Consider the following 17,763-nt stretch of genomic DNA (forward strand, 5'->3'; position numbering starts at 1 on the left):
TTAGATTTAAAACAGGACAAACCGGTGCAGGAAACCCAGCAGAACAGGAACTGCTCAGCTTGAGAGTACAATAAAAACAGCCCTTACCACCAACAGCTCACCACTCTCTCTTTTCTCTACATTTGAACTATTTCTAATTTGTTTTTTAAAACATTTTAGCAGCAAGTAAAACACATATTTATTTATTTTTTGCAAGTCAAACGCTATGTATAAGTTAAGACATTACTATTGATCACTACCCACAGTACTGCATGTGCCCAAAGGGATATTACTTTTTTAAACCGGTACATGTGTCTCTTCCCTTCACTCATTGTTTTTTTTTTCCCTTTATTAAGTGAGTATATTGCAGATCGGGAGGATGCTGAAGACATGAGCACATTGAACAGGTGTCGATGGAGTCCTCTTTCAACGCCGTAGAGCTCCGGGAGCTGCGGGGCGGGGGGTGCCGGCGGTCCGTGTCCCCGACGCCGGTCTCAGCGCCCTGGACATCGTCCACGGCGGGCTGCGCCGCCCGGGGCTTCGAGAACGCCTCCTACCAGCAGGACGAGGAGCAAAACCACCGGCAGCAGGGGGCGGCTGTGTCGACGGGCTGTCGGCCCTCGACTTCGGGCAACAGCAAGGTCGGTTCGGTTTGGGTAGGTGGTTCCTACTTTTGTTTTATCCCCGACATTTGTTTCACTGAGGTCGCCTGAATCGACAAACAGCGTCCCGAGCCCTCCGCCTGTTAATCCGGGCTCCATCACGCAGTTTACCCTACGCAGACCTTAGGGCAAAAATCGAAACATTTTGTTTGTTTGTTTTTACCTGTTATGCAGCAGTCGGTTGTATCTTCAAAGGTATTTTTGTGATCCAACAGATGTCTTCTGACCGTCCGCCACAACCGAATTTTCTCCCCCGGGCGAAGCCGTCGATTAAACCTACACAAACTTAGCCCACGTTTCGACAAGGACGCGCAGACCGGGGTCGGAGGGGCTAGCGAAGCCGTTAGTGGCTAAATCAGACAACCTCACCGGAAGCGAGTCTGAATAAAATTTGGTGGTTAAGTCGTTATTAATCCAACACGGGTGCATTTTGAAAAGATGTTTTTAGTGAATCACATCTGGGATTTCAAACACTGAGGCATTTTCGTATTTTCGTCAGGATTAAAAGTTGTTTTAGCCTAGCTAGCAGCTAGTTCCGGGGAACATTTCAACCGCCTTCTGTATATATATCAGTGCGCGGTTTTAAACTGCCGGTAACCACAGCAACAGCAGTCCTTCTACGCTAGCTACTAGTTAGCTCTCACTGCTGAACCAAAACATGAATGTGGGTTAAACTGTTGACAAGAAACGAATTATGATTTAATTTGATAGGATGCAGTTTATCCTTTATTTCCCCCGTGATTAAATGGCTGTGGTTGCTCTGGGGACTGTTGCCAGCTTTCACTGTAAAAAGGAGCCCAGTCAGAGCCCGTAGAGTGTATGGAGTCCACATATTATTCGTTTACATTTTTGAAAATTAAGTGTGACGAATTCGATATTAACAGTTCCCGTTTGCTATGTACTTTCGGCTGTACTGGCAGCTATCAATGGTTTACTTTGATACTGAAGAAAACTTAAGATCATGATGATTCTCGGGCAAGTTCTGGAGGATCTTTTCTTCCATGATTTCTGAGTGGATTTACGGTGGTTTGTTTGCATGGGACATCTGAGATAATGATATCGGAAAGTAATAACACTGGATCTATAAATATGCGTATCATTTCCGCGTGTTCAGATTTGACTGCGTTGTGACTCCCAAGTTTCGACACGAAAATTGCCGCCGCACCCGTCGTACGCCTGCATGCGCCGGGCCCTTTCACCTCACACAGTGCCTTTGCCTCACTCTCCCTCTGTGTCTGTCATAGAGTTTAAACTTACGGAATATAACCCAACTTTTTGAAGGTCCAAACCGCCCCGATCATACAAAAAGTAGTGCGAATTGTAACAACCCACCCAAATCTATTTTTACCCACCCAGTTAAAGATAAAAAAGCCCAACTGTGCAGAAACCGCCCAGTCTTGCAAAACTGGTTGTGGGCCCCAAGCGAGCCCCCACATACCGCCCTCTGACTATGTACCTTGCTGCCCCCAAGTTCCCATTAAGTCCAGTGCAACCAGAATTCATGTGCTTGGACATGACACTTAATTTGTGGTCATTCGATTTAGGAGTATGCTCCACGTGAGGACAACAAAAACGAGACAAAGCTAGATTTTTACACAGGGCCCAAAGGACCACAAGACAGGGCCTGACAGTTAACTGATAATGCAGGCTCCCCCCGAGCCGATATTGTACTTCAGTGGTGCAAATAACTGAAACACATTTGTAACCCAATGAAATGACCAAAACCAGCGGAGATTGATGAACTTGGGGCTTTCGGAGCCCCCTTGGGCCTTGGGCCCCCGAACAGTTGCCCACTTTGCCCTGTTGGTAATTCAGCCTTCGGTAGTTATATGCATTCGCAGATGTCCGGATACAGAAAATAGGAAACCCGTTAGACTGCAAAGCCACGACGCTGTTTACCTCCACTGCCCCACACACTGTTCTCCCATATCAGAGTGCTTTATGATGAATTATCATAAACAGTATTATTATTTTGAGCTATAATATCAAATGTTTATGGTTGAGCTATGCAGTAACTTATGCGTGGCCACATCACTCTACAGAACCTTTGGTTTACCTCTATATGCATTAAAATATCCCAAAGCATTTCTGGCAACAGTTACAATAAATCGTTTTTTCTACCCTGCCACATTTTGCACACTAAGAACACTTGGCTGCAAACACAAAACAGGGCTCCTCATGACTTTGCACTGCAAGCATTCCAAAATCCTAAATATCAGCCAGTCCCGAATACCAAGTAAAACAAAGCATGATAGACAGGATAAACAGGACAGAGCCAGATCGTGGAGCTTACATGTGACTGAAAAGCTGTGCCCAAAGCTCTAAAGTCTTTACTCCAACGTAGGGGAGACTTAACACCATAGAGGACCACATAAAAAAAGTCACACAGGATCAGAAATGTACTGTTTAGTGGGAAAAGAGTCCGTTTACACGATCAGAGATTAAGTTCTGGAAAAAAGCAGTGACAAAATTATTCAAAGCCAAATCATTAACAGAAAACATTATATGCTTTGAAAAACATGAAACACATTTAGCCCTTGTCTGAATCTTCAACTCCCGTTATGATTTATTTTTCCTCTAATGGTTATGTGGCACTACACTGATGTTGTCCTTTGTTATAAATGATCAAAATAAGCGCCACTTACACAGAAATGGACCAGACTGTTGGTCTGATGCCACTTCAATCAGATGTTTTCTAACTTGAATTATTTAAAATGTGACTCAGTGTTGACGCTAAAAGATTTAGGCTTTCACATCTCTTCCTCATGTTTTTATTCTTGTTTTTCTTTAACTTTGTCTTCAATTTCTTCACCAATATAGTGTTTATCCTTGGTCATATGCTGCTCTCGTTTATTCTTTGTGTTCTTTCTTTCTTGCTTTCTGACTTATATCATGCTCTGTCTTTCGCTTCTCCTTATGTTGTTCTGTCTTTCTTTCTTTCTTTCCTTCTTTCAGGGGGAGCAGCAGCAGCATCAGGAGCTCTCCCCACGGTCGTATGATGAGGAGGAAGGAGGTGGAGGGCAGGAGGACGGACAGGACTTCACCGAGTTGAACCCCGTCGACGACCACTCTGCGGACTACGGCTTCATCTTCGCCCTGGTGTTCCTGGTGAGCGGGATCGTCCTGGTGGTCATCGCCTACACAATCCCTCGAGAGGCCAAAGTCGACCCGGACTCGGTTTCGGCCCGCCAGATGGAGAAGCTGGAGATGTACTACGCCCAGCTGGGCTCCCATCTGGACAAGTGCATCATCGCGGGCCTGGGTCTGCTGACTCTGGGAGGGATGTTCCTGTCCGTGCTGCTCATGGTGTCCATCTGCCGGGGCGAAATGTACCGACGCAGGGTGGCGTTTGTTCGACCCAAGAGGACTTACGGCTCCATCAACCTGAGGATGAAGCAGCTGGCGACTGGAGAGGCGGGAGGAGGCGAGGGCGGGGACGGCGGCGAGGAGTTTTTGGTGGAACATGCAGAGACACGGAATAGCACACAACCAGGGCCGGGCCGGGACTCCAAATCAGAACCAGGAACAAGCAGGCGTCCTCCTGTTGCTGCTTCTTCTTCTTCCTCTTCAGCTGCTGCACATGGAGTCAACTAGCTGGGCTTTAAGGTTTTGTCTTCCTCTGAGTGAGCGCTCAGTTGCAAAACGGGGATGCAAAACGGTGCAGGTTCCCCCTTTTTGTGCTGACCGGAGAAGCACATCTTGAGCACAAGGCTTTCGGCTGGAGCCATCCAGTCTTAACCCAGCATTTTGGGATGAACAAAAACCGAGTATGTGGGATATTTATTCTAACCAATCATGAGGGATGTATGACTAAACGAAAGAGGGCTCGATCCGTTGGAAGGTGAGAGGTAAGCCTGTGGCAGTACGGAGAACTCCACTGTAAATCCCAGTATGTTAATCAGAAACGGAGTTTTACAGTAAAAAGCACATTGTGTTCGACAGACCCGGAGGTTGGTCGCCAACGCAGAGAGCAAGATTAATACTTTATCACACGAACAGCAGATGTTCAACATTTAACTCTAGACATATTTTAAATCCTAATCACAAGATCAACCTTAACACAGACACTAAATATTGGACTTGTCACGCTGCTGTGAATATCACGGGAAATCTGGTAGACATTACCGTCATTGCACAGGAAATGGAGTTTGACTACCGGACCGTATAAATAAAGTGTGATGGAAAGTGTGATGCTAGCTCTCGCGCAAATAAACTGAGGCAACACTTTCAAAAGTAATATTTCACTCTGGTGCGACATTCACACTCGCCACCAGCATCCGCGATAAATGGACAATGGCTGGACAACAGCATAGAAGATTAAAGCATCAGATAGTCTTTAAACGAACCCAACAGTATCACCACACACCAGCCACCCTCAGAAACCTGCGGGAAACAAAATAAAGAGCAGAATAAGAAGATATTCAGTTTAAACCTGCATTAAGCATTATCCAGTAATCGTCGTTATCCGCTGATTCAAATAACTGAGAGCCACTGAGTATCAACGTGAAACTCCGCTGCTCTATGCAGCTTTCAGCTCATTGTCTTGGTTCTCCTCTACGGCTGAGCCTCACAGCTGGAATCAGCCACATGGTTTCATTTGGTGGGGTTGATGGGAGCTGGAGAAGTTCCCATGTGGTACTCAATGCAACGTTTCTTCTCAAATTATTAGGACTTTAATCTAGATATTTTTCCCCATAATAGTATGAATTTAATCTCAAAATATTAGGACGTTATTCTCAAAATATTACAGCGTTTTCTCATAATATCACAACTTTATTCTCAAAATATTAAGAGTTTTATCTCAAAACAGTAGGACTTGTAAAGTTATGACTTTATTCTTGGAATATCACAAGTTATTTTCATAAGATTAGTTTGATCTCAAAATATTTATCACTTTATTCTCAAAATAGTAAAACTTCTTGTGACATTACGACTTTTTCTGGTAATATTATGACTTAAATCTTGACATCTCAATTCCCCCCAGCGTTGCCCGTCATATTCATACGTTGTACCGAAACCCAGATACCTGAACATGAACGTATGAACAAATGAGTGACTGGTGACCGTAACACTTAAAGAACCATAAGTTGACCCAGACTGATAAATTGTCAGGAGTAAAATGGTTTTGTTATGTGCTTATGTTAAAAAAAAAAAGGAACACATGGACAGATAATTCATGTTTCTGTCTTCTGCTTCCTTAAACTGTTAAACCAGAAAGTCTCAACCACATTTAGCAATATTCCTCTGCACATTAACTGAGCAATACTGGTGACTCTCCAATAAGTCGCTAGATTTGTTGCTACTCGTCAAAAGAGTCTTAAATTTAGCGAGAAAGTTTCTAAATTGTCACCGTGAGTGGGCCAACGAGGCACTGTAAGGTTATGTTTTTAGAGTTTGTGCCTCTTTGTGGTCAAAAACTACTTGATGCAACTTTAACATTTGACATTTTAAAGTATTTGGCTGATTGTTGTTTTTTTTTTTCGTGCACCAGCAGAATCTGCTTTAATTCACCAACAAGGACAATTTTTTTTAGTCGAGGAAGTGTAGATGCAGAGACAGGTAGGAGGGAATGGTTAGCAAGTGTTAGACTGAGAGCTGCAGAAGTGAAATGACTCACTGTTGAGAGGGTGACACGCAGTACCCAGAAAGTGTTGGCGACATTGGCATCAGCAGCCCAAGAGCTCTTCGACGCGCTCGCCTTATTTGATGTGGTTAGTCAGCAACCATTTTCATCCTCTTCTTCATTTTGTTCTTTGAGCCCTTTGCGTGTATTTTTTCCCCCTCACCAACACGTGGGGTGAAAAAGTCGCCGGTTTCAAATCGATTCGGTTTCATCACATTGAAAAGTAGATGAAGGGGAAAAAATGGACTGCGTTTTCATGCCGGGAATGCCTTCATCAAGATAAACCGATTTTGGAGAAATCTAGTTCGGCTCACGCATGTTTTTGAAGGTGATTCTGAGACAGCTAGAGGAGACGTGTCATTTCTTCAAGTGACAAAAACTAAGAAAGGAAATCTGTGAAGCGAAGGCGTGAAAGTCAGCTCCTCACCAGTCTCTCACTTATTTAACATTTTCACTGCCGGTGGCTGAAGTCCGATACATGAACAATTTTCAAAACATGAAGTGTTGCTCTCAGTGAACCCAACACTGCAGCGAAGTAACAACCACCGAACCCTCCAGAGTATTGAGTCACATATCCAGTGTCTCCTGCTGCATCACCCGAAGCTGTTGCCTCATGTTTACTAATCAACAGTTTCTGCTAGCATCACTTTCCACAGTATCAGAGAGTGGATCTTTGTATCATGCTGCGAGTATATATCCACTAAATGCGGCTCCTTCTCCCAAACTTGAAAATACGAATCGATGGTCATATTTATCTGACACTCAAAGGTCCCCAGTGGAACGTAAAACTAGCCCGTTCTAGGCGCCAGTCGCTGCTGTGGTAGGAAAACTTCACAATTTCGGCGGCGCTGCCTTTCTGGTTTCAATTAATTGAGCGGTTAAGTGAATCTGAAACCAGAAACGCCATAAAATCCACAAAGAAAGTAATGAATAACTGGGCTGTTAACAGAAAGATAGTGATTTCTTCATTTAAAGAAAAGAAAGATCAAGGTGTCCTCTGAGTCCTTTTTCTATCTGACTGCAGCTCTTAATCTGGAGAAGAAGCTGGTTTTCACTGGAAGGAACCTTTAATGACACTGCGCCTACTTATTTGTATTATATGTAAAAAGATGTTATTTATGTCATGTAAGGATACAATATGCCTTAATGAGTTAACACAGACACTGTAAATTGTGTACAAGCAAATACTATTATGCTAATGTGTTAAGGTCTGTATAGTGAGCCAATTAGCCAAGGGTAATGTAGCTATACACACACACACACACACACACACGCACACACACACACACGTCCTCAAAAGTCAGTTTGTGGCTCAGCACTCATGTGGACATCTCGAGTCTAACTTAATACACACACACACACACACACGGACGTGCTGATCTCAAGCTGTTTATTGAAATTATGAAAATAACATTTTAATTTCCCAGTAGAAATATACTGTAAATACTACATGTAGACGTGTCGGATGTAGAGGACCAGCAAAAGCTAACGCTCAGAAACCAAATACGCAACGCAGGCATGCAAAATTTGAAAACCTCGTCACAGCCGGACCAGTTTCTTTCGGTTAGCAGCTTATTAACCTCAGCAGGAACGAAAGCAAACGAAACCCAACTCTGTCAGGGGAAGTTGAACAGTTGAATACCCGTTGAACAATATTCGACATTCAGATTCATTTCATGACAAACAACAGAATTTAATGGTCTATAGATATTAGAGCTGCGCTTCCAATTATTTCCGCAGTCGATTGACCCCGGGCTGCAACTAGTGATTTTTCTCATTGTAGATTCATTCTTTGGGCCATAAAGTGTTAAAAAAAATGTTTTTTAAATCCCAAAGCCCAAGTTGACATACTTATAATAATTTGTTTTGATCATTAGTATTTTTTAGTTTAATAATATGGCAAACAAAGAAAACCAGCAAATAGACCCATTTTGGCAACTGGAACCAGTTCATTTTTCCAGTTTGTTTTTTTTTTTTTTGCTTAAAAATGATAATTCTGAAAGTAGTTGCCGATTCATTTCCTGTAAACCAACTAATTGATTGCCATTGTTATTTGATCATTTAATCGTTTTTTTGTCAGAAAATACCGACAAATACCTGTTATCATTTTTTCAAATTGTTTGTTTTATTTCTTTTAGCAATCAAAACCCAAAAGACATTTAGTTCACTATCCAGTATAACAAAGATAAGCATCACACTTACCCAGATGTTTGGTGTTTTGCTTTAAAGATGACCAAAACAGTAAATTGATTATCAAATTGGTTGTGAAATCAATTTTTTGTCGATCACCTAATCGTTGCAGCTCTAGTACATATACAGCAGATAGAATGCAACCAGTACATTATACGATGATTGATTATTAAAAAGGAAAAGTGGCACAACAAGCGTTCACCAAATTATCCTGCAGTAAATGAAATAATTGGATTTCACCATGAATTCAGTTGTTGGTGATAGTGTTTAAAAACAACTGACAACTTGACAAACTGTCTGTTAAAGATTTAAAAAATATATAATGAGGAACTTAAATGTATTTTATTGGTCAGCATTGTTCTCTAATCTCTGGTGCAGCAGGTTAACGTTGTGATGTTAGTGGACAGTCACAGGCTCGATCCCTGCCACAGTCCGTCTCTGCTGCTGTGTCCTTGAGTAAGGAAAGAGCCGTCTCGGGCATTTGTCCGGACTGGACCATTGGTAAAAAGATCCAGCTGTCGCAGGAAGTTGGAGAAAGTGGTGGGATTTTTTTTATTTTTTTTGACCAACAAGTTGATCCTGTTACACACGAGTGAAGCGGCGAGGCTGAGGCAACTCTTAAAGCTCTGTCAGAGTCGGGCCAGTTGTTGCCCTGGTTAAGAAGTCGCGCCGGGTGCGTCCATCCACCGGAACTGACGTACTCTGCTCTTCATTAGCGGAGTAACAAATCCCAGATTCCATTCACCTCTGTGGCAGTCGGGTGATAATCGACGTGTCGCTGGTGAACCTCTCGAAACCTCTGCACAGAAAACCAACACCTGATGGGTAGATGGATATGTGTCACTGGGGGTGAGCGGAAGAACAATGTGTTTTTGTAATCTGAGTTTGGGGACCTTTCAAAGATGAAACTGTCGTTAGTTGCGCCGACGCTTTTTCAAAAACTACTCACCGATGACCGTATATAAAGATGGACGACGCGCCTCTGCTTCCTCCCAACTGTACAAAAATGAAGCCAAAATGTCCGGATACGGGCGCCGCCATCTTGCGCTGGTGCCAGAGTGTGCGCAGTAGTGATGGGTGGTCGGTCGAACCACGGTACCGAGACTCTCTCGCACTCACACTCACACACACTCACACACACACACACACACACACACACACACAGCTGTCAATCATGACGAAACACCCCCTTTTTATAGCCTCAAATAACTAATTAGAACCAAACTTGTCAGAAAAATGAACACCTGAACGTACATCAGCGTGAGAAGAAATACCTAAAATGACAGAAACCATCGTAGGAAAATTTTACTCGACAATTTCATTTTTTAGTTTGGCCCATGTCCCGTCCGCTAACATGGAGGGGGTGGGGCTTATGACCTATCCTGCAGCCCGGGATAGATAACGTGATGCACTTGCGGTGGCTTCAGGTTAGTCCTCGGATTCGTCGAAAGTCGACCAGCGGCCTCATCTTTGATTGTAATTTTTTTCACCATCTACCGTGTAGAACCAAAAATATTTCCGCATACTGCTCCTCAGATGCTTCTGTCTTCAATCAGCGTGGCTTCGCTCACGTCTTCCTGTCAGAGTGTTTTATTGGTTGGCAAACGACAGAATGGCGCATTACTGCCACCAGTCGGCGCGGGCTGTGGGTCGGTCCCCTAAACTATAAGCTGCTGACACTAATAATAAATAAAATAAAGTAAAAATAACCAAGAGCACAAAAAAAATCCTCGTCTCAGTCAGATGTGATTTGATCTCTCGGCTTCATATCTTTTAATATGAATGGTTACACGTTCTAAAGTCTGTTCTTGTCGGCTTTGCTCACTACGTCATATTGGGTCAAGCTGATGCTGAATTTGAAGCTAAACGAGGGCTGCGTTCGGTGCAACATCATGCGACTTACAGATGTTTCTGGCTCCGGCACCCAGCTGTGGTTGCTCGCTTGCTCCACCTCAGCTCCACCGAAGTTTAATTCACTTTACGCAAATTTGGATTTTCTGACCCAACATATCCAAACTGACCCAATCAAGCTTCAGACTGTCCCTTTAAAAACCTGCGAGCACTACGTCCATGCTTGATGGTTTGAGCACAAAGATCCTGCTGATACATTCAGCAGTTATACACACAGAAAACGTCTGCAACGGAGTGCGTTGCTACGTCTCGTCATTCATATACAGTACATCAAGCTTTAAGCAGCTTAGCACCAAAAGGAACAGCTGCAAAAGTCAAACTGCTCCTGGGGTTTCCAGCATGACTGTGTGGGAGAGATGTGTTGGGAAAAAGAAACAGATTTAGAGGTTAACAGAGGCAGAGGAGGTCTTTGTGAGAAAGGGAAGCAGAGTGAGTGAAGGAGGAAAAAAGACGTGGGAGAGGCGAGAGGACGCAGCGGAGTTGCCGGATGACGTGAGGCGATTCTTGAAGAGCTGGATTTTCAGCTCGCGGGGGAAGACGAGGAGTGACTCTGCATGGAGCGAAATACTTTGAACGACGCACCGAGGTTTCGCCACTCGCCTGCAGGTGGCCGGAATGAAAAGGCCCGAATAAACAGACAGACACGACTCAGCTCAAGGTCTCGACGAGCATGAAAAAAGGCCCCCCAACGCTGGCACCGTCGTCCAGGGGGGAGTCGGTCGGCTCCAACCTGCAGGTCCTCATTAGTGTGGCAAGCGACGCGGCAGCAGAGACACAACGTGATAGAGGGAACGATTGTTGACGCTGGTTCGCCTCACACAGGTCGGACGCACAGAGCTGGAAGAGAAGAGGCTTGAAAGGGTTTTTGGAGTCAGAATAGTTTCATGGATGGATGGAATCAGGTCGAGAGGAAACAGAAAGATTGTAGATTGCTTTTGTGTAAAAACCGCGCTCTTAAAGGGGAACTCTGCCGATTTTACACATCAGAGTGCAGGAGAGTGCCCCTGCACATGTGGAAGAGCAGTATGAAGCCCTTTGTGGCTCCAGATTGGGCTGTGTGAAGTCAGATAAATGTCTTCCACAGATGTCACGTCAGTTGGGGCTGAAGCCCACCGGTTTGAAAAGAAGGAAACTCCGGGGTTGTGGAAGAAGTGACCCTGTCAGACCTCTGTAGCCTGCTCCTCATCTCCGCTGCGGGCGAGAGGCTCCGGGCTGCATTAGCCGCTCCTAGCACAACGCTGCGTTCACGTCGTATCGTTGGAACTGTAAATACGAGCATTTCGGGCGTGAAATGCAGCGTTCCACGCCCAAACTGCCGATGGTTGAGTTGCGTTGTGGGTAATGTAGGCACCAGGTTTTGATAAGGAAGAAGAACCTGTGCAATAAAAAAGACGATATCTCTGGTTGGTCCTTTTTGTCTGTCGTGATGAGTACGATGTCATTTCCGGGTTTAAGCATCACAGAAAATTCTCCGCTAACATTATTTGGTCATGTAGACTCGCTCTTTAATTTCTCACATTCTCATTTTGTTTTGCTACATCATCATCATAGGCCTGGAAAATGTCATCTTAAAAAAACGCCGCTTCAAGGCAAGTCAAGTTTATTCGTACATTATTTAGCTACCTGCTGGAAAAACACCTGCATCTGTTCACCTGCAAAATATGATGTTTTACAAGGCTTTAAAATGTTCCATAGAAATAAAAAGGGCAAAAAAGAAGAGTTTAGAAGGTCGGATTAAAGGGTTGGTTCACACAGAACACATCGACGTTTTTTGACGGGTCCTGTTTAATGATATTCCATTCCCTTTCATTTTATTGTGTAAGAGTCAGAGATCTTGAATATCGCAAAAACCTGGTCAAGTAAAACAAAACTGTCTCTGCACCACTAGTTGTTAGTAAGAAAATACTCTTCTGAAATTCTACGTTTTGTCGATGAAAACTGAACAACCTGATTTTTTCGCCATACCACGGCCTTGTCTGCTACTGATCCCGTCGTGTCATGCGCTTGCATTTATTTCCATCACCAGACAGAAGGTGAACTGTTCGGCTCGTGAATATGTCACCGGAATCAGTAAAGACAGAGAGGGGGTGGGTGAGAGGGAGAGGAGGTAACAAAGAGCAAGTGTTCAGGTCCAAACTTCCACTCCTTAACTCCCACACAAGGTCAGCATGGACGAATAGACAATTAAATACATGGATGGATGTTTGCTAGAAATCCGAACAGAAGAAGCCAGAGGAGGGACATGCGAGTCTGAGGCAAAACCACGTTTCTGTTCCTCTGTGACGCCTTTGAATGTCAAGACCGAACACGGGCACCTTGGCCAGAGACACGGAGAAAATCAATCTTTATTCTGTCGGCGGCGTGACGGCTCAGTTACCATAGAAATAGTCTATTTATACCGAGGGTTGTCGGTAGAGCGGTTCTCGGATGTCATGGAAAGTCCTTGTGAGGACGGGACAGAGGACACAGTCCTTGTGGGAATGAACGAGAGGTTTTGAGTACAACTCGTCTCCAGGTGGAAGTCCTCCAAGAACCAACGCTCTCATCTGCACCAGGCCAAAGGCAAAATTTAGCTGAGTAGTCAGAACGAGGATGAAGCAGCCCAATAGCCCCTCTACGCTCATGCATAAAACCTCAGTTTATGATTTATATTCTCTTATCATTTGGTTGCCACAGTAGGAGACATAGTAGTCAGTTCCCAAAGTTATCTTAGCTACACATCTGATGATGAGCTTTTAAATAACTTAACTTGAGTGGATATGTGTCTGCCACTTTTACCTTAAAATGATTGTCTATAAAATACAGGAGAAGCATCACCTGCATGCGATTCTGGTAAACGCCTCTACGAACCACCGACATTCCTAAAAGTCCCCAAATTAAAAAGCAAAGGCTGCCGCACGATGCTCATTGTTCACACACTTGCCCGCGTGCGCTGTGACGTAGATCCGCTAGCGCTGTGGTTACCAGCCCCTTTATTTCTTGGCTTGTTTTCCTTTAGGGTAAAGGAAAACACGTTTATGAGTTGCAGGTGGTTCAGCTAAACAAGGGGGATTTCTCTTCTCAGATTGAGGCCGAGAGAGTTAAAACTACCCAGTTTTTTTCACAATAAAAAAGCAACAATTTGAGAAAAGTTAGAAAAAAAAAAAACGAATTAGTGTAAAAGGAATTTTTTGTTTTTTCTCATTTTGTATGTTATTAATTATTAATTGCAGCCCCTTGCTTTTGTGCAGAACTTTTTGATTTTGCACGGTGAATGGAAACACAATATGGACCAATGTTAATTTTTTACCGCGATAAAGCCAAACTGCGTCTTGCGGATGTTGAGGGTTAATTTCCGAGGACGCCGACCGCTGTCCAAAAAGGAATGTGCGGGGCCGCACGCGAATGTGTAGTTAAAAACCTACATCAGCGCTCTAACGCGCTCCGCAGGGCAATCTGCGCTCCTGTCTTGCTCATGTAACGAGCGTCCCCCTTCACGGGCGAAAAAACCCTCCTCCTCCTCCCTCCCCACTTCTCCACACCGAGGGGTCGGAGGTCAGAGGTCCGCCGCGGCACAGTGCTCCCGCAGCCGCTCGGGATTCAGCGCTCGACTCAAGGACACTTCGGCAGAGTGCAGGGTGCTGACCCCGAGCGTAAACTCATTAATCACTACACCTCCTGCTGCTTCAGGTTGCCAGAGCAGTGACAACAAGCTCCTGGTGAAAACAAAGCATTAAACAAGCCACAGCAGACAGAAAATGGAGGAAAATAACCAGAAGAACCACTTGACAAATCCTCCTGTTTTGCTCAACTCACACAAAGAGCGGACTAAACACGGCCCGACTGACGGTCTTTCCTCCTCACGGGCTGGAGCCGGACGCTTCCCTTTATTTACAGATACAGTATAATATGCACAAGTGTAACACACAGCAGTAGCATTTTACTCAGAGACTCAATGAATGTACAAATTAATGCCGCGATGCAGGAGGTGGCGCCATCGCAGCGGCGTCACGCAATATCACGACACCTGTCGTTCACATGTGAAACAGTTTGGTGTAAACAGCCACGTGTTTTCGGTGGAAACACTGTTGTATTAACACTCCCGTTCTTTTTTTTTTTTACTCTGTCTTGAACGTACAGAGTTGATAGATGTATATTTAACGAGATAAAGCGATATTTCACACGGGGGGGAGTGGGTTCTTTCAGGGGGGCTAAAGCAGGCATGTTACTAGCAGGCAGCAGGCTTCTTACAGTCCTGAACTTGTTTTAATCTGAAACCTTAATTGACCAAACGTAACAGCACATACAGAACTTTTCCCTCCTCAAGTCTCTGACACAGTTTTCCAGCCACACATCGTGGAACGAAAGCCCCCCCAACTGAAACAGGATCAGGGTTGAAGGATTTCGTGTGATTACCATTTCACCTTTTCCCCGTAATTTCCGGGGATAATTTCCAGGTTATTCTTGCATATTCATTAGATTATGCGGTAATGACGCAATGCCCACCGGTAAATTGAAAAATTTGCACAACAACGGGTGAATGGAAACACACACACAATGAGGTTTGGGAGAAGCCGTGTTTGTTTCAGGTCTACAAACAAACAGAGACACAAGCACACATGCGAAAAATCCTGGGTTCCCACAGGTATTTTTTTCCAGGGGAACAGGATCAGATTTTGGCAAGAATTCCTGGGAAATGCCAGAATCTCAATTCCCGGCGTTCAACCCTAAAACGGATAGCCCACCATTCAGGGCATGCCACCAGTGCTTCTTTTCCTCATCAGTTAACCGAGCAACTATTGTCCGAATCAGTCGCTCGGTCTATAAGATGTTTAAAAATTGTGGAAAAAAAATGCCATCCCCGATTTCTGAGCTCACGGGGGGGTTTCTCCAATTTGCTTGTTTTGTCGGAACAGCCTGAAACCTAAAGACGTTCAGCTTAGTCTCATGCATGACGAAGAAAACCAGCAAACTGTAGCCAGAGAGTAGCTGGTATTTCGGCTTCCTACCATGATTTTTGCCTCTGTCACTTTAGTTCAGTGTCTTTCGACCTCATTCTGAAACATCTGTTGCAAAATTTGAAGAGTTACCTTTCAAAGGAGACCAGGGTTATGACGGTAATCAAAAGCCTTGAGGAACTGCAACAGCGCAGAAATCGGGGGGTTTTCTGGTAACAGGTGAACCAACCAATTGCTGCAGCGCTACTGCGATCTGAGTTGTTTGGGGACACCTTCAGTAATCATCTCAAGCCCGGCACGTCTGATTTAGGCCGGTCGCCACTGTTCAACTCAACCTGTATTATGGTTAGGTTGCTGTATGAAATATTATAAACTGACTTATCGCCCCTTTAATTTGTTAAAAATACCTATTACCATCATTAGCGCCTGCTCCTGTGTCGCGGTGCATAAGTAAACCTACTGTCCCTCCTTTAACGATAAAGACGCGACCCGTTTGAGGTCACGCTGCTCCGTGTCCTTCGTGTGTTCGCAGTAACGTTGCATTTCAGCCTTCAAAATAAAAGCAAGGAAGGGACAGTGACAGAAGCCGCGGGTTAGCCTCCGCTAACAGCTGACTCGTCACGAATTCAAATGTAAAGTGTAAAAAAAACGTGCAGCTATTCTGTCCAGGTGAAATATCGCTGTAAGAAACCAGAATGAAACGGTTCTTATTAAAGTCTGTGAAATGTATGAAAAGAATGAAAAAAAAAATATATATATATATTATGTGGCCTGAGAAAGACGTGTGTCTGTTTGTGAATCAAAGATGTGAATCTTTTTCAATCAATGTATGACAATGAAAGTAACACTTAGCACAGAACAAATGGCATGATGAACATTAAAGGGATATATCACATGATTTTAAAGTGGTTTTCTACATTCGTTATTCTCTTAGCTGGTGGAAATGTTTAATCGACCGCAGAGTTGTTGTAAGGAAATCAGTGTATCTGTAGATATTTGACCTAAACTACAACGACCATCGTAATATTAATGTAGAAAAGTTACACATCCCTTTAACCTGAGTGAAAACCAGGGTCTCTAGACTGTTACAAAGCAGACGGGGGTTTTAATATAATTTGACAAGCAAATGAGCAGCTCTTTTTTTTTTTTTTTGCATTTTTCTCTTGACGGTCTCCCCTGAAATTCAGATGTTTGAGACATGAAATCCGGGCAAAAATCCTTGTAGTACGAGTCTTTTTGCTGAAAGCTTGTAAACAACGAGTCTTTTATTTTCTGTACTCACCCTGTGACCAGATCCGCTGCCAAACTGGACGAGGGAACCTTTTTCGCAGTTGATCTGGTTGATCCGGTTCGGGCGTGTTCGCATTACAGTGGGAAAAAACACGGGTCTCGTGCAGCCCCAGGCCTCCTGGCGATTTGACCTCCCTCTGTTGTTTGGGGGAGCCCTCGGCAGAATCGGAGCAGCGACGCGGATTCTGCTGGGAGGTGCGCACAAAAGCCGTTTTCCTGCCATAATGCGAATACGACTTTTACTCCAGAACAAAAATGTTGAACCCTTTCCCTACAGAATTGGTGCAGAAGATCAAATGGGAATGATCTTTTGTCCAAGCCATGTTTTAAGGATGACTTTACTTGATTTGTACTTTTGGATCTTCTCAAGAGTTTAAATATCTGTCATCATTACAAGGTCAAAGAGTGAAGAGCAACTTCCGTTTTAGTTTTTTTGCATTTCAGCCAATGATGAATATTCTGTTCAAAATGTATTGAACTTGAACTGTTTTTCCTCCTGATTAAAAAAAAACCCCAAAAAAACCCCCCAAAACAATCAAAGTCTAATTGAAACGGCTGCACAGACTCCTGGTTTGCCAGACGGTGAGAAGAGCACAGTTAGTTGTTAAAACGACACCACGTCATCATCTCATCTGTGTCTTCTCTGTTGACAGTTATCCGTTACCTTTTCACGGATCCCTAAGATCTCGCTCAAGAGCCGAGATAAACTTTCCTCTTAAAAACCCCCTCGTCGGAAAAATCAGATGATGACGAAGGCAGGGAGTCTTAAATGTGCAGTAAATGAACGGAAGACACGCTTTCCCACCGTCGATGGCGATCAGACCAATATGAATACGTCCGTGTCAACATTTGTGGAGATGTGGGCCCGTCCCTTGTCTTCGGTCGCCACTCGTCGTTCAAGAAAACGCTGCCTCGTGGAGGAGGCCAGCGAATCTGCATGTTGTTAGTGTGTGTGACGCTGTCAAGGTCTGATGCCTTGTTCCTGTGCGATCTGAGGAGATGTATACTGTATGTAAAATGACTCTGATTTTTACGTATGTTTTTTTGGTTTTTTTTGTCAACGTGACCAATAAAAATTTCTGATCTGCTGTTGTTTTTAATCCAGTGTGCTCTCCGCTCGTTTCCCTCTTAGATTCAGGTGAACCCTAGTCTGCGTTTAAACTGGTTCAGG

At 44.1% G+C, this 17,763-nt stretch overlaps 1 protein-coding gene across 1 annotated transcript; it reads left to right on the forward strand.

Moving 5' to 3' along the window:
* Window positions 1-392: 392 nt before the first annotated feature.
* Window positions 393-4,235, forward strand: tmem74b (transmembrane protein 74B). Its single transcript, XM_040158912.1, has 2 exons — window positions 393-620; window positions 3,597-4,235. The coding sequence occupies exons 1-2, from the start codon at window positions 393-395 to the stop codon at window positions 4,233-4,235; spliced, it is 867 nt and encodes a 288-aa protein (XP_040014846.1).
* Window positions 4,236-17,763: the final 13,528 nt, after the last annotated feature.

This window comes from Xiphias gladius, chromosome 21, assembly GCF_016859285.1.
Source record: "Xiphias gladius isolate SHS-SW01 ecotype Sanya breed wild chromosome 21, ASM1685928v1, whole genome shotgun sequence".
Taxonomy (NCBI): Eukaryota; Metazoa; Chordata; class Actinopteri; order Istiophoriformes; family Xiphiidae; genus Xiphias; species Xiphias gladius.